Source organism: Equus asinus, chromosome 29, assembly GCF_041296235.1.
Source record: "Equus asinus isolate D_3611 breed Donkey chromosome 29, EquAss-T2T_v2, whole genome shotgun sequence".
NCBI lineage: Eukaryota > Metazoa > Chordata > Mammalia > Perissodactyla > Equidae > Equus > Equus asinus.
The window spans coordinates 29,190,295-29,208,943 of record NC_091818.1 but is presented as its reverse complement, the minus strand read 5'-3'; the positions used below and the strand labels follow the sequence as shown (position 1 = coordinate 29,208,943).

At 35.0% G+C, this 18,649-nt stretch overlaps 1 protein-coding gene across 1 annotated transcript in view; it reads left to right on the top strand.

Annotated features, from left to right (window-relative positions):
- Positions 1-5,845: 5,845 nt before the first annotated feature.
- Positions 5,846-18,649, top strand: part of MALRD1 (MAM and LDL receptor class A domain containing 1) — a 650,667-nt gene continuing 637,863 nt past the window's right edge. The window contains exon 1 of the mRNA XM_070500958.1: positions 5,846-6,179. Coding sequence (XP_070357059.1) covers positions 5,978-6,179 — 202 coding nt within the window. The 5' untranslated portion in view covers positions 5,846-5,977. The remainder of the gene's footprint in view (positions 6,180-18,649) is intronic.

Here is an 18,649-nt window from a genome sequence, read left to right as displayed (position 1 = left end):
GGAATTATTTCCCCCTAAGAGCCAGAAATCCTGATCCTTTTCACTATTGTTTGAAATTCAACACATTTAAATACATTATTCTATTATTAAGCTCCATTAAATAATGCAGATTCTCCAGAAAGTAATTTTTTTTCCAGCGTGAATTGATTAATCAGAGGGTGAATCTCTTAGTGTGTAGCGGATGTCAAAAAAGACATTTTCGAGGGTGAAGAGATTAGGTAGCTGAGTGTTGAGAGGGTGGAAGATGAGGTGGGGTTCTGCAGTGACATAAGACCAGGGATGCAGGGGACAGAATGGAGGAAGGAAAAAGGGGCAGAGACCACCTTCCAAATTCCAAACAGAGCTGACCTTGTTCAACTTGTTTCCATCGTTCTGTCCCTGGGTAGTGATAGAGGTGGGAAGTGAGGGAAAGCAGTTTCAGGGAGAGAGGGGAAGCAATTGGTTTCATATATTTGTTTTGTATCCTGAAACCTTGCTGTAATCACTTATTAGTTTCAGGGTTTTTTGTGTATGTGATTTTTAGATTTTCTACATAGAAAATCATGTCGCTGTGAACAAAGACAGTTTTATTTCTTCCTTCCCAGTCTGTATATCTTTTATTTCCTTTTCTTGTCTTACCATTAACTAGATTTTTTAGTATGACATTGAATGAGAATGACGAGAGGGGACATCCTTGCTTTATTTCTGATCTTAGGGGGAAAACACCTAGTTTATTACCATTAAGTATGATGTTAGCTGTAGGTTTTTGGTAGATGTTATTTATCAAGTTGATTATTTCCCTCTAGTTTTAGTTTACTTAGAGTTTTTATTACAAATGGATTTTGGATTTTGTCCAATGCTTTTTCTGCATCAATTGAAATGATCATATGATTTTTCTTCTTTAGACTGTTGATGTGATGAATTATATTAATTGATTTTGAATGTTGAACTAATTTTACATACCCAGAATAAATTTCACTTGTTATGGTACATAAACCTTTTTATCCATTGTTGTATTTGGTTTGCTAATAGTTTGTTGAGGATTTTTATATTTACGTTCACGAGAAATACTGGTTTGTAACTTTCCTTTCTTTAACATCTTCGTCTGGTTTTGGTATTAGGGTAATGCTGTCTTCATAGAATGAGTTATAAGGTGTTTCCTCTGCATTAATCTTCTGGAAGAAATAGCAGAGAATGGGATAATTGGAACGGCTGCTTGTTTTATCAAGGGAAGCTGTGAAGGAGGAGTAAGGGAGTAGAGGTACTTGCAATCATCAAATCCTTAGACTACATGACTTTTTTCATTTCTGGAAAATTTTTACTTCAAATATTGCCATCCCGATTTTCTATCTCCCTGTAAGTTTCATTTAGTCATATGTTGGACCCTATCATTCTATGTTTCAAGTTTTAATCTATATTTTTTCATATTTGCATACATCTCTATGTTGCATTTTGGTATAATTTTTTCACATCTATCTTCCAATTCTCTACATTCTTTATTCATTTCTGGTTTTTACTCCCTATTTATACCGTCTACTTTGTTTTCATTTTCACTGGTTATATTTTCCCTGGTCAACTTTATAAAATCATGGCTATTCTCTTCTTCCTTGTGCTTATTTTAAAAATTTAATCTTTTTAATATTTGATACATAATTATTTTATATTCACTATCACATAATGCCAATATATGAAATTTTGGGGGTATTTAGTTGTGCCTTTGTTTATTTGATTATTTGTGCTGGCTCTAAATCATAGAGACTTGTTTGTCATTTGCCCGTTTATTTTTTACTGTGAACTCTTGTTTGAATGATCATGATCTATGGAAATCTTTATTGAAGGTGCCAGGAATTTTTTTCCTAGCATATGCTTTCTCTGGCTTTATGCAAGGATATCAATTCTATTTCCATATCTTATGCAATCCAAATCTTTTTATTACCTGCCCTTGTTTATGTTTCAAGGTTAGGGTTCTGGGTTACTATTATCTGCAATATAGCTTCAGTATTTACTCACTGCTTCATCTTGCAAGTCATACCTGCTTTCAATGATTATTTTCATTAATTCTGGAATTTTCCTTAAAATATTCTTTAGGATGGTCACTCAGTAATAAACTCTATTGTGTTGGCTCTATCTCCCTTTTGACTCTTGGCATCTGCTTTACGTTTTGCAGGCTCAAGACTCAGTTATATATTTAAAAGCATTTCATATTCCACTCCATCCAACATCTAATGTTTTTGTAGTTTGAGAGTTGGCTTATTTTTTAAATAGGAAATATAATCCACTATTTTTCAGCCAAAACTAGAAGCAGTGTTTGTACAATTCTTATAAATGTCTTATACTCCCTCCCCAGATTGTAAATTCTTTTAAGTCAGGTTCATTGTCTTGTTCTTCATGGTATCTCTCCTGTCTTCCTGTACCCACCCACGTCAAGCATAAAGTATGCACTCAATCTCTTAAAACAGATAGAACATTGTGTTTTCTTTAAATGAGTTTGCCCTGTCACTTTTGAATATTTTGCCTTTTGGAGGTCCCACACAGGGGCTTTATACTGCCTCATGAAAATTGTTGGCAGCATAATTCAATTAAAATTCTGTATTCATTTTTTTCTATCTTGGGTTCTCCTCCAAGCTCCTTCATTTAATAATCATGTGATCTTGGATAACTGAGAAATAATTTTTAAAGTAGAAGCAGAAAACTATGCAAGAAGGTGTTTGGAGAGAATGAGACAATGAGTAGGATGCACCCAGCACCGCGTTAGAGCACTGGGGTCTATAAGGATTTTTTCTCTTCCTCAATAAACTTCATAAAAACAACACTGATTTCTATCAGTATCAGTTTATTCCTTTCCCCTTTTGGTACATGCAGAGAAAAAGTGACAGAGAAATTACCGGTTGCAAAAAATTTTATCTTTTGGCAACAAAATATAAATTTGCCTTATAAATTATTAAACTACTGGATTATACTGATTTACTTTGGGTGCCACCATTCCAGTTCATTTCCTGTCTAAATGATGAATGGCGCTTGAAACAGTATAAGGTAATGTTATTTTTAGTAGGCAGTAACAGTTAATAAAGGAGTTTCCCCACTGAATCTAGTCAATAAACAGCTATGACAGCAATAAAATACGTGGTTTTTTTCCTAACGGAAAATAGTGAACATATAAAATGTTACAGGACCTGAATTCAGAATCGGGATATAAAATTGAAATGTTTTTGTTTGCATGCCTCTTTACACCTTTTTGCTTCTCTTCCTTCTCCCCCTCTTGTCTTTTCTCTTTTCTTCCCTTATTCCTCTCTCTCTCTCCCTTCTTCTCTTCCTTCCTTCCTTTCTTTCTTAAAGAGGAAAACTCAAAATGAGCTTTGACACGATACAATCATTTACTGATTTAGTGTTGGGAGGATGGTGGAGTGCATTGCTGGTGTAACACAAAATTACAATTTCAAAATCTAAAGAGACTTTTAAAATGGCGCAAGGTGTAGAAATGGAAAAGCAACACTGAACACCAGAATTATATGTTTTTTACGTAATGGCATTTTTAAATTTCGCATGTTCATTGCACTTATTTACCTCCGCCTAGCAAAAGTTGAAATGAGTGTATGCCCCCATTAATTCCATTCAATTGGCAATTACTTATTGGGCCACTACTATCTGCCAGGAACTGTGCTAGTAACTGGGGATACAATAGTGCAAAATTCTCAATTCTGCTTAGTTCTTACAGAATAGTGGAGGAATCTTGGAAGTAAATGGACAGTGGTCATACCAGGCCTGTAGGTGTTGAGATGAATGAGAACCCAGGAATGAAATTTAGCTCAGCCTGGGAACTCTTACAGAAAGTCCCCCAAGCTTGAAAACAAAGAATAATTAGTATTAACTTGGTGGTAGTGTGGAGAAGGGAACTCAGATTTGAAGTCTAGAGATGGCATGTTTAGAAAACTGCCAGTGCAATAGTTCAGTAAGGCTGTGGCTGAGAGCATAAGGGAGAGTGCAATAAGCATCAAAACCTCAAAAGATAAGCTGTGTCTGTAAGCCAGGCTTAGGAGTATGACATTTACACTGATTTCACATGGAAATATATAGAAGTGGATTTTTGCTTAGGAATGGTTACTTTGCCTGAAGATTGGAAAACGAGTTGTAGGTTGAAGAAATATTTGGTTTGGGGTGTTGCTGAGATGAGAATTTATGGCGTCTTCACCTGGAATATGGAATGCACAAGACTGGACGATTGATAGGTAGAGTGGATGAGAGTAGTCCAGGACCAATATAGAGGTTCCTGGCATGGGAAATTGGGCAGAAGAAGGTACCATTCATTAAAATACAGATTATGGGAGTATTAGTTGGTTGATTGGGTTGGGGAAAGAAGGATGAATTTAGCTTTTGATTCAAGCAGACCTTGTCAATTTGGCTGTCTGTTTTTGTGTGTGGGGTGTGTGTGTGTGTGTGTGTGTGTGTGTCTGTGTCTGTGTATGTGTGTATACTCAGGAAGAAGGCTTAAAACATAGATTTGAGCAGCATATCATTTCAGGACTTGAGATATAGTTTTGGGAGACAACAATGTACAGATAATACTTGAAATTATTAGCATGAAAAGATAAGCCTAGAAAAAAGTATAATCTGAACAGAGAGGAGGACTAACATGCAACTATAAGGATAATCAACATTTAAGAGACACACAAAGAAAGAGAAGTCGGCAAGGCATTACTTAATATTCATTTGTAAAACAGAAAGGTAAGGAGAATGAGTATTTCTGAAATTGGAATGAAGCACAGAGCAATGAAATGCTAGATCATGTGGAGTGCTCAATGATAGGGCAAAATTATGGATTTTCTTACTAGATTCCCAAAGGCCCATACCTTAGAACTTTATATTTTTATTGGATCTTTTTTTCCAGAATATGGGGAAAATCATCCTCTTCCAACATTTTCTTCAAAGGCACAGATGCATTCTCTATCCTTGAGCTATGGCCCTTTTTACTCTACATTCTCCAACTGCTTTTTCTAGTCTCATGGGGTGTCTTTGTCTCCTGCAGTTATATTGCAGAAAGTAAAAGAAAGCAGTTGAAAGAGAACTTTAATATGCCTTTAAGAAACCAAATATAAAGGAATATTTTGAATATTCAGCTTCATATAATTTCTCTCATTATTATTCAGCTTCATAGAATTTTATTATTAATATGTCAATGTGTTCTGAACTTCAGGATACTGTTGATTCTGAATATGCATCCTGAAATCACGTGTTTCACTTGTAAAAGCAAATTAAGATGAATTGACAAGGGAATCAGCATGCTATAGAAGAGAGAACACTGCGCTAAGCAGTAGGACATTTGAATTCTAGTTTCTAACACAAGTTACTATATTTCTTCATAAATATCACTTAATTTTCTTGGGTCCAAGTTACGTGATTTGTAAAATAAAGATCTCCATTATGCTTCAACTTTTAAAATCCTGTTGTTTTCAATTTATCTAAACAAGCAATGTGAGGTTTCTATTTGATAAAAAGGACAAGCATTTCATTCTCACAGACCAATTCTAATAATCAGACCTGGAATATTTGAATAAATTTTAGTAACCACAATAATGTCCTCATTACATGAATGTGACTAAGGATAGGAATTAATACAGAACATTCCCATGTTACTTATAACTTTGTTGTGGTCCCTCCCTCCCCCATTTATGTACCGCCTCTTTGTTTTTTAAAATTTTCTTTCAGGAGATAGCATGATCATAAAGGCTTAAGTTGTTTAAACATGGTACATGTAGGGCAATAAATATCCATGATAGATATAGAAATGATGCAATTTCTCAAGTTAAATATTTTCTAAAGACACTCCTCTGAACGAGTAGATGAACTACCTTGGGAGTCATTTTTAGAGTTGCAAATAGTCACCAATAGTGTCCAGCCGTATGAGACAAATCTGGAAAACGAAGAATAGGGAAAAGAAAAAGAAAGTTTCTAGTTATGGACTCACCTGTTACAACTGCCTGATCCCTAATTGACATCTCCAATGATGCTCTTCTGCTTGGTCAGAATGTTAGCATTCCCGAAGAAGGAAGCTTTTTGCGTCATTTGGATTTCCTGTGTTTTCATCTTTACACTGGTTCAGCGAGGAGCAGAAGCCTTTCAGTGTGGCAATGGGGTCTCCTTACCTCCTGACAATGTGTGTGACTTCACAGATCAGTGTGGGGACAAGAGTGATGAACAGCAATGTAAGTGCCATTTCTCTCCTGTTTCGGATTTCAATTCACCATGCACCTTCAAACCAGGGGCTAATGAGCAGCCCAGGGAGATTCAGCTAGGTACCTGGCGCTGCATGGATTTCATTTATATGCCTTTGATGTAAATCAGAAACTAAAATGTGCTTTTCAATAAAGAGATGGGTCCTTATATAAAAATTACTCTAATTAAACAATATCAAATTGCTACGATTCTAACTGGATGGAACGTATTTTAAGTCAGTTTTTACTAATTATAAAGAAGGAGTGATATGCAGAAACATAGCTTTTAATGTTATATTAGGGAGGTAAAATTCAAAAGAAGCTCATTACTGCAGCTTTAAAATGCTGTGATGGAAATTATGAGCCTAAGTTTGGATTCAGTATGGAAATATTTGAAATGCATTTTAGATTGGATGAGTGGATTTTATTTTTGCTTATAGGACTCTATTACCAAGTGAGTTGGTACCACTTCCACACAGGGCACAACTCTGGCTTGTATCCTTTGATTCCAGGGCAAAGAAAAGGGCACAAGCTTCAGAGAGTGCAGGACCTAGATTTGGGTCCTGGATAAACCATCTAATAATTGTGTGATCTTGAACCTCCATTTTATTATTTGGGGTTATAAAGTGAGATAAACTGCCTCTCACTGGTGGGAGAATGCTCTTTTGCTTACTGATATAATGTTAATAAAAAGGAAACCACTCACCAAGGGAAAACCTGGATAAAGACATGCATGTTTCTATAGTGTCTATTGCAATATGATGTCCTGAAGGAACACTGCATTTCACCAGTGGAGACTAGTGTCGTTCTTATGAAAATCATCTTTTGTAAACATTTTTATAAAATTAAATGGGTTTATTATTGGTTCATAGTGATTATGACTCAACTGGAGGCATGGATTCTATTATTTTACAGCACTTTACTCAAATATATTTTCTGTGTTTTATTCAGATACTGTATTAACTAGTGTTTACAGAATTCTTCATTTTCTTCTGCTAATATGTTTATACATATTTAATTTTGCTATTGTTTGCCTTCTGTTTACATATTCAGTGATTACATTAAGATAAGAAAAATGATTGCTGAAAACTTTCTTCTCCATAGGAGAAAACAAGCTAAATGATTTTTCTTCCATAGTTTGGGATAGCTATCATGCTGTTAGTACCTAGTAACTATTAAGCACAAAGCACAAGCAAGGACAAGGATTCATTTATATTTGTCCAATTTCCCTAGAGAGGCTGACTGTGGGTGTGCTGCCCTTTTTCTGGCCTGACTGGGAAAGCCCTTACTGCTCCATGGTGAGCAGCAAAGAGGAACCACTCGGCTGGTTTGACAAGAAGTGCAAAGTCCTTTCCATTATTAATCTCTGTGAAGCTTCCTTTAGCATGCTTGCTGCGATAACATGCATGGTCCTGCTTCAGGGAAAAGGTTAATGTGAAAGAAGGAGAAAGCCACGGAGTGGAAAGGTCTCGACCGCATGAAAAATTCTAATAAGTTGCAGCCTTATAGGAAAGCAAAGCGACAGATCTGTCGAATAAACAGATTTCATTTTAAATGTTACATTGGGAGATCACCTTCTGGCTTTTTCACTTTTCATTTTCATTTCTGAGAAGTTTCCTCTTCAGTATTTTATTTAAAATGTGGACCATGACCTGTAGATAAAATTGAAAATCACTTTCAAGAATGCGTTTCTTTTGTACACCACGCTAGGGGGAAAATATTGGGAAGGAATAATGATGGGCGAGCAGTTTTTCTCTTGAAAATTCGTGATGCTAACCTTACAGATGAAATTTTTTTAAAAGCTAACTTTATAATGATGTTAAAGTAGTCACATTTTGAAAAAAATCAATCTATGCTCCTCTGTAACATCCAAGTGGTGTGACCTTTAAAGAAATAGATTAATATGTTGACTTTTCTTAATGAAATTGGCATAGTTGAAGTTAAATTTCAGATAGAAATGATTGTATTAATGGATTTTTGAGAATTTTCTTATTTTCCGCGATGGACCTCTTTTTAAGAATACTTGAACCTGTTATTTTAACTCAGTATTTTTTAAGATGTTAGTTTTTGAAAGAGAGAATCTTCACAATGGAATTTATTCTATTTACACATAATATAGGGCACTATATCGTGGGCAGGAAAAATAATTTTTAGGTGTAACAACTGTTTGGTTCTAGTATTGACAAGAATTCCTCGTTATTAGAATTTGTTGATGTCCTGAGTCAAGGAAATAAATGTTGGGGTACTGGTCTGCGTATTTTTTTTAAAATCATGTTCCAGGGGTTGGCATTGTCTGCTTCCATGCTGATCCTCATTTTCTGGTCGTCTTCATTATTTTTTACTATTATTTGTTTATTTATTTTAATATCAGAGTTATTATACCACATACAGAGATAGCCTAGCTTCTCTTCTAGCAATTGCTCAAAACTATTTGATGTACAAAGGCTTTACCCTGATTTATTTTTCTTAACAATAGAGACAGTTGTATTACTTCTGTTGCTACCATTCAAATCCAAATCAACCAGAAAAGATTACAAAGTGTACTACTGATGCAGTGTTGAGATAGAGCTTCTGCAATGAATCTCTGCCGCTGAAGTGTTGCGAGAAAATATTCTTAGATAATTGTTTTTGCAGACCCGAAGTTAGTATTAAAAGTAGCTGTTATATATTCATTTTAGGACTCAATTTACTTTAAACTGCATGTGATTCAAAAGAGAAAAATATATTCAGTTAATCGGATATCTTTTCCCTGACCTACGTGTCATACTTAAAAACTTATCCGTTCAGTCTAGTATTTTATAAGGATATAGGAATCAATTTTTATACTTTGATTTGATGGAATATATCATAAAGTTTTGAGATTTTATCTAATTTCCTTTACAAACTCTTTCAATGTAGGAACAAGAAATTTTCAAAATGTATTTGCTTCACATAAATCTAAATTTATAAGTGAAATGTGTGAAAATTACCTTAGTGGTACATTCTCAAAATCTGAGAGGTGATAGTGTTTAACCAGATGACGTTAAGTAAAACACTGTTCTTCAATAGGATGATGTAAATATCAACTACTTTTAAAAGTAACTGGCTCACTGAAGTACTTGAAACGAAAGCATTAATAGAGTGAAATGTGAGACTTCATGTGCAGTATTTATCTTAGCACTACATTGTATGCAAAATTTTTATGCATATTGTAATAAAACAGCTAATAAAAATACTTAAAAATCCTGCTCACATTAGCGGCATGTCTTAGTTTGGGCTATTATAATAATAAATGCCATAGACTGGGTGACTTAAACAACAAACATTTATTTCTCACAGTCTGGAGGCTGGGAATCCAAGATAAGGTGCTGGCAGATGTGGTGTCTGATGAAGGCTCTTCTCCTGGTTTGCAGACAGCTATCTTCTTGCTGTGCCCTCACATGGCGAAGAAAAAGGTCATCTCTAGTGTCTCTTCTTTTAAGGGCACTAATCTCATCTTGAAGGCTCCACCCTCATGATCCAACCACTTCCTAGACTCCCCACTTCCAAATACCATCACATTGGGGGTTAAGGCTTCAACATATGAATTTTGGAGGCATACAAGCATTTGGTCCATAACACAATAGAATTATATATATAAGAAATCTAATAATGAATATGGAGAGCCTAGCTAAAGAAAATTAGAAAAAATTGCAGATATATGGAAGAAAGATTCACGGCAAGACTTTCTTAATGGTATGCTTCAATAGTACAAATATGTACATTTTCATGAAATCAATCTACGTGTTAATTAAATTCTAATACAAAAGGTAATGGGTATAAATTTTGGAACCTGATAAGGCGACTTTCAAGTTCATCTATAAAAATGAGTAAGAATAGCTAGAAAGGGGAAAAAGAAAAAGATTAATAATGAGGAATAACTTTCATTAATAGGTTTATAATAGTGCATCATGTAAATTAGTCCAACATTATAAAAGTTTCTAATTAGGAAAGAATATGATTGTTAGAAAAGTAAGCATATCTGTAATATGTTTGGTAAATAATGGTGGCATTCCAAATTAGTATACAGTATTTACTATACGCCAAGCACTATTAAGAAATTTCCATACAGTATCTCTTTCAATCTGCACCAAACATCAAAATAGCAGGAACAATTTACAGCTTGGGAAAAATGAGAGGCAGATTAGGTAAAATAAAATGCTAAAGGGCACAGAGCTATTTAATGGAGGAGCTGGAATTCACAACCAATTCTGTCTGATTCCAGAACCTTTGATACTCACCACTATACAATACTGACGGTTTTTATTATACATGACAAAGGAAGATGAGGCAATTTCATGAAATGGTGGTTATCTGCTCCACACACCAGAAATTTCTAAGGGTTAAAATATTATATGTAAAGAAAGAAGCCATAGTTTTTACTGTTCTTCCTGAAAAGTTTTGAAAAGTCAGGGAGAGTTTCTCTTTTGTTTTAAGGTATAATAAACCCTCAATATATATTTGTTGAATATTGATGTTAAACAAATATTGGAATAGGGAAGGCCTTTCCATGTGTTAAATGAAAAGAAGAAAATACAAAAATCAATAAATTAGAATATGTCAATTAAGAGTTTCAATGTATCAAAAGCATCATAAGTAAAATGAAAGAGGAAAAATGTTTTCAGTATATCTGACAAATAATTCTGTTCCAGGTAAATAAATTAGAGAAAACATGTATTCAATCATAGAAATGTGGGTAAAAGTCCTGAAAAGACAAGTCACTCACAAAATAAGAGAAACAACCATCTGTGATGAAGTGATCAAATTCACCATTAATCCTAAATCACAACTGGAAACAAAAAGCTTCCAATATTTAAAAAATTAAATAGATGTAAATTTAAAAAAAGAATGTCCATGGCTGTGAAGGGTATGAGAAAATGAGCACTCACATACTGCAGGCAGGAGTCTAAACTTTTACATGTTTTATAGCATATTTGAAATATGAATAAAGATTTTAAAAATGTTCATGCCCCCTGGACTAATAATTTCACTTTTAGGTATTTATTCCAAGAAAATAATTAGAGCTTACGTAAAAAGTCTCATCACAGTGTTATTTAAGATGGTGGAAATTGGAAATAAGGTAGTTTTATAATATCAGGTTAATGCTGAAATAAATTATGATACATCTATCCTCTGGACATCTGTGCAGCCATCTGTCATAATCTTTCATGCTATTTAAAAAATGGGGAAAAGCTCAGGATATATTGTCAAGGGAAAAATTGTAATTGCTTACCAATACATACACATAAAAATACAGTATGGCTTTGCAGATAAAATAGTAGATGGAATGATATCTGAGTGTTGGACTTATGTGTGGCTTTTCTTTTTTTGCACATCTTTGTGTTTCAAATTTTCTTGAATAGCATGTATTTTAAAAAATCAGAATAAAATGGTCTTTTAAAATATCTTTAATAAATAGCTTTCCTATTAGCTTCTATATTGTGTTTACTTTAGAAATGAGAGCAAGGTAATTTTATACATGTAGATCACGTGATGCAGAACAGAATTCCTTCTCTCTCTTTCCTTTTTCTATTTTTGCTCAAAGCTGGTGAAAAGAGGTTTTGTTTTCCTTTTTGTCACAGATGTCATATTGTCATCCAGAGTGAAGAGATTAAGAATTTGCTAGTAAAATAATATGTCAAAGTTATGGTAGCAAAAGCAGTCAATATCAGCAAGAAAAATGTGTGGTAAGGGTAAATTCTATCATTGTCCAGTCCTATCCCAATTTGGGGATGGTGCTTTTCCTTCTCCATCATAGCTGCCCTCCTGGGTATCAATAAGTACAGAGTCTACAGCTCATGTGACCCCGTGTCCCGGTGCCCCTTTGAATGCAATACCTTGTCTGCAGGTTTGGACTCAGTTCCTCTGCTGCTTTCTGACACTGGACTCAGAAAGTGCTTGGCCATCACACAAAGCTAACACAGTTCCTTTTCATGTGGTTCCCAGAGGTCTTTCCTCTCTTCCTTCCCCCTCAAACTTACCTGCTACACGATCATACCCATTTCCCCTTCCCTCTTCTTGGGAAACTTCCCCTCACCGAACCCCTCCAGGGATGGGATGACCTAGCTCTTTCACTGTGTTTTTATTCAACTCTAATCCTATGGCATTCAGTCCATGCCCTGCATCATTCAGACCAAGAGCCAATTTTTGTTCAAAATTGAATGTCTGTTTCTCTTTGCATTCCAGTTATAATCATTCTAACTTTCTTAGAGTCAGTGACCAGAGAGAGGTCACATACAAGGAAGAGAAGAAAAGAAAAACAGAGTTATTAAGATTTCAAAATTTGTCACCAAAGGAATCTACCCTGAAGATGCTGAAAGTGCCAAAGCAGGCTCTTGTGATGTGTAGTTAGAATGTGATGCTGTCCTACAAGTTTGTTCAGAGGGAGCAAGAACACTGGAGGGAGGGAGTCAGTATACATAACACATATGTGAAATCATGTTGGGGGGCGAGGGGAAGCATGAAAGGGAGACCAGAGGGAGAAAGCCTTGATTGAAGATGGGCTCTGTATGTTCTGGAAGGTCATCTGATGAGAAAAGTAAAGATGTTTGTGTGGCGTGTACTCATGCTATCCCCTAAGGTTGGTTGTTTTTTCTGGTAAGAAACTGAACCTTCAAGATCTTCTGGACATCACAGGCATAACTGTGGAGTTCACCAGAATATACAGCATAGTATTTGAACTGGGAAGTCACAGCATGGGAATCCTAACTCTGTGGCTGCACTGGGGATTGCAAACCGTGAGATTATGAATAATTCTCTCTTTAATTCTGAAGCTTGGAATTTCGGTCTTAATTTCTAGGCAGGCCCAGAGAAATCCCCATTTCTCTTGGGTTGCATAAAATATTCTAATTTGGTTTTAGAATGGAACAGTTCCTCATTCAAACATTCCAGTCCTTAAAATGACCAAAGAGGGTTCTAGGCTCTACATTCATAATGTTTGCACAAAAACACCTAAAATTTTCACAGACTCCAGTCTTTGCTTAAATGACTGCTATGGTTTTGAGTTCTATGATATTTACCCTAATTTCATGCAACAAATTAAGTACACTGAATCATTTGCTCCATGAAAAATGGCAAAATCTCTTTTTTGTTTATTGCATTTGACAAACTCATTAGTACCATTTTGTGTTAATATCTTTGTAGATCCTTTGTCTTTTCTGGCGTGTAGTCAAAATCTTAGAACTATTATATCATAGAGAAATAAAGTCTTTAAGCTGCTCTAAATCAAAAGCTTCATTTTGTAAATGTGAAGGAGGTGGGGCTCTAAGCCAAGAGGTTAATAGCTCAAGGAGATGCTGCTAATTAATGGTGACCTGAGACTCAAACTGGGGCCTCAGAACAGTGATATGAAATCTAGTTTTTATGCGTTGGATAACTCTAGAGGATATTATAAAATGTATTAAAAGCTTCTAAATGAAATTACCCCTTATTACTGATGTCAGATATGTACCTAAATCTCTTTCAAACTGTTTCCTTTCATTAAATTTGGATATAGGCAATTTTATTTATTTATCTTTATCTTATTGTCAATCCAGATAATTTCAGAACTATTATGTATGATTTACACAAATTGCAGGATACTTCTATTGAGGTGAATTGGAAAAGGAGATACCTGTGACAATAAAACAGAAAATATCGTGTAGAATGGAATGGAATAGAAGAGCGAGACAAAATGGAGAGAGCGGTATAAGATTTTACAACAACAAGATAGAATAAAACTAGAGCGCACAGAGCTGCACACTGGTTTCAACGTTTAGGATGAGATGCCTATGAGATACGCCTAAGAAAGACCAGGGGAGGAAAACCAGAGGAGGTAGAAGATAAGACTTAGGGAAAGGGGAGTCAAGAGTGCTGGAGTCACAAACTCGAGAAGGCTTGGAAGAGTTTAACAAAGATCGCAAATCCTTGCATGCCAAGGAAATGAATTTACAAACTCCGTATTGAAACTTTTGCTGATGGAGAGTCTGACAATTTTCCAGTGAGCAAGGGCTAGCAAATGGAAATTAGAAGTACCCACTTTGACTAATAATAAAATAGCATGCATCTCTGTTTAGAGTTTTATCGTTTTATTTTAGTTAACATAAACATATTTACAAGGGCTTTTATTATTTTACGCTAACATTTTCTTTTCTCCAACATATTTTTCTTGCAAGACAGCTGATCTTAATCTTGCTCCAAAGGGTGGACTTCAAAGAGACCCTGAACTAGGCATTTTTTTTTGTATGTGTGTCTATTAGATTCCCTCTGCTATTTCGAAAACGATCTTCACAAAATGCTTTTCGTGTCGGATAACACTGTCAGGAACTCTTCACTCTTGGCAGTTACTGGAAGACCTGGATGCTGTTGTACACAGTTGTGTAACATAAGTCATTTTCCTTAATAGATTTTGGTGTCCAGAATTGTTTCACAGTTGTGGACTGTGTTTGTTCAGACTGGTAGTGGAAATGTGAAAGAAAAGATGAACCATATGCCATGTGAATTCTCCTTTCATCTCTGAGTATCATTTTATACAAAGTACCAGTGCTTCTTGCCTGTGAAAAGATAAAAGCAAACTAACAAACTGAAGAAGCACTCTGAGTTCATTCTGAAAATTGGCCGGATAGTGAATCTTTCTCACAAGCGAAAAGCTAAAACTTTACTGGAATTGTATCTTGGCCCATCCTACAGGGCTTCTATCATGATTCTAACAAAAGAAGCCATATAACAGTTAGGGCAAACTTGGTGGAGGCATGTACCTTGGTGAGACTTCAAGCAAAAAGAATTAAGCATGCCTTTATGAAATGATGTCATCCTTCCAGAGCTGCCAGCAATATCTTTAATATTTTGCAGGAAGTCATGAAAAATTAGATATTAGCTTCATTAGGGCAAGAAATTTACCTAGTTCTCCCCATTTCCTAGAAGACTGATTGGCACATAGAGTCAATAAATATTAGATAGACTGACTGATTACTGGTTTACTGACTAGCTGAATTTGTCAGCGGCATTATTTCTTTCATCATGGAATTGGATAAAGCTACTCAATCTTGCAATGTAGTCCGTTCTTGTTTTGTGGCTCAACTGTGAAAATTGACATCATCCAAGAAGGACATTCAGTTTGTGAGGTCGCTTTGAAAATTTCAAAGACACCCGGTGACATCAAATGGTGAACTGTTTCTTCCCAAGAAAAATGTCTCCTGATGCCAATATCTATTCGTGGATGGAACTCCTGCCATACTTGTCATCCCATGTACCTTTTCTGTTTATCAATAAATATCATTTCTATGTGTGCATGTTGACACTAAAGGTTTGACTAGAAATCCTGAGAGAGCAGTCTTGCATTCTGTTGTCAAAGTTATCAAATTTAAGAAGGCAAGGACCTTAAAAATCACAGCTTTTAAATATTTCCATCAAAGAAACAGGATTAGAATAAATGTTCTCTATTACCTAAAAATAATTGTGACTTTCCAGTGAATAAGGTCTGGAATGCTTGATTGGATTTGAAAGAAAAATTTTTACTTATTTTGAGAGAAATTGTAAAGCTATTTGGGAAGAAAATGACAGGAGTTCATTTGTTCTTGAATTAGTTTACTTGCTGGAGAGTTTCTCATGCAAGAGCTATTAACTCTCCTTAAAGGCCTTGTATTCACCATTTTAGAAACTATGGAAAAGAAATAATATCTTTTGGCCCAGCTGCTACTCTGGAATAAAGAATTATATGTAAACAGCTATACAAGATTTATAATACTCGAAGAATACTGCTGCAGACTAGAGTGAATGCCATGCCTTGTCAATATTTCTCCAGAAATCACCAGATATTTAGGAACACTGGAGAACTCCTTTGAAAATCATTAATCCTGAAACAGTGTTACAGTTAAAACATGGTTTGGAAATCCTTTTCTCATTGATGTAGATAACATCAATGACATGATCCTTCAAAGGTGTTCTTAGTGACTTGAGAATAAAGGCAACTATATGACAAGAATCTAACCTAAGTACTATTGGATATTTCTGTTGTGAGCGACGGAAGTCCTAATTCCATTTGCTATCACATACCTTTGTGAGTTAGAGCTTTTCCTGTTTGTCTCTCAATGAAAATATTAAAATTAATGCAGTGTGAAAGATAACAAACATTTCTCTGATAAAAACTAATTAATACTTTCAAATTGCCAGGCCAAATAATAGCAATCTTTCATTGAAATTTACTCTTAATAATTAAAGTTTGCTTTCATTTAATTGGGATCTTTTGGATTCATTTCATCCTTTGCAGGAACTGGCCATTAATTTTTTCATTAAATGAAAGTAAGGGAGATAATTCTTTTTGAATACGTTTTTATATGTTATCTACATGAAGGAAATCATTTTCTAAACAGTAAAATGAATTGTATACAAAATTTTATGACGATGTAATCCATAGCTTTCCTCAAAAAGCGAAGGAGATAAAAACATCTAATAAACTTGGAATAGAAGGGAACTACCTCCACATAATAAAGGTATATGAAAACCCACAGCTGATATCATACTCACAGCCAGCATCGTAACTCTCTAGTGAAGACTGAGCTTTTCTCCTAAGATCAGAAACAAGACAAGGATGCTCTCTTTCATTACATCTCTCACTGTAGTACTGGAAGTCCTAGCCAGAGCAATTAGAAACGAAAAAGAAATAAAAGGCGTTCAATTGGAAACGAGCAAGTAAAGTTATCTTTGTTGCAGAAAACATGATCTTAAATGTAGAAAACTCTAAATATTCTACCAATAAAACTGTTAAATAAATAAATTCAGCAAAGTTGCAGGATACAAAATCAACACTCAAAAAGCAGTTGTGTTTCTATACACTAACAATGAACAATCTGAAAAGGAAATTAGGAAAACAAAATAGCATCAAACAGAGCAAAATACTTAGGAATAAACTTAACCAAGGAGAAGAAAGGCATATATACATGGAAAGCTGCAAGTCGTTGCTGAAAGAAATTAAAGAAGATATAAATAAATGGAAAGACATTCTGTGTTCATGGATTGGAAAACTTTACATTATTTAGATGTCAGTATCACCTAAAGAGATCCACAGATTCAATGTAATCCCTATCAAAATCCCAAGAATGTTTTTTGTGGAAAGAGTAAAATCTTTCCTAAAACTCATATGGAATCTCAAAGTATCCAAAAAAAAAAAAAAACAAATTTTGAAAAAGAACAAAATTATAGGGCTCACACTTCCTGTTTTCAAAACTAGAGTGTGGAATTGGCATAAATACAGACATCTAGGCCTATGGAATAGAATTGAGAGCCTAGAAATAAGCTTCTCACACATGATAAAGTGATTTTCTACAAGGATGCCAAGACTGTACAATGGCGAAGGAATGGTCTTTTTGACAAATAGTGTTGTGAAAACTGGATATCCACATGCTAAAAAATTGAAGTTGAATCTTTATGCTATATACAAAATTAACTCAAAATGGATTGAAGACCTAAATGTAAGAGGTAAAACTATAAAATTCTTAGAATAAAACTCTCAGGGGAAAAGTTTTGTGTTATGGGATTTGGTGATGATTTCTTGGATATGACACCAAGAGTCACAGGCAACAAAAGAAAAAATGAATAAGACTTCATCAAATGAAAAACTTGTACATCAAAGGACACTGTCAGAATGAAAAGTCAATGCATGGAAAAGAATTTGCCAATCATGAATCTGATAAGAGAGTGACATGCAGAGTATATAAAAATATTCTTATAACTGATCAAAAAACAAACAACCTGATTAAAAAATGAACAAAAGGGGGCTGGCCCCGTGGCTGAGTGGTTAAGTTTGCGCGTTCCGCTGCAGGCGGCCCAGTGTTTCCTTGGTTCGAATCCTGGGCGCGGACATGGCACTGCTCATCAAACCACGCTGAGGCAGCATCCCACATACCACAACTAGAAGGACCCACAACGAAGAATATACAACTATGTACTGGGGGGCTTTTGGGAGAAAAAAGAAAAAAATAAAATCTTAAAAAAAATGAACTAAAGATTTGAATTGACATTCTCCAAAGAAGACATACAAGTGCCCAATAAACATGTGAAAAGATATTCAACATCAGTAATCATCCGCGAAATGCAAATCAAAACCACAATGTGATACCACCTTGCACACATTAGGATGGCTATTATAAACAAACAAACAAAACCCCAGAAAATAACAAGTGTTGACAAAGATGTTGAGAAATTGGAACACTTGTGCATTGTTGGTGGGAATGTAAAATCTTTTAGCTTCTGTGGAAATGGTATGGGAAGTCCTCAAAAGGTTAAAAATAGAGTTACTATATGATATGGCAATTCTCCTTCTGAAGATATATCCAAAAGAAATGAAAGCAGGGATGCCAAAAGATATTTGTACTCATTTTTATAACAGCATTACTCCCAACAGCCAAAAGGTGAAAGCAACCCAAGTGTCCATCAGCAGATGAACAGGTAAACAAAATGTGGTGTAT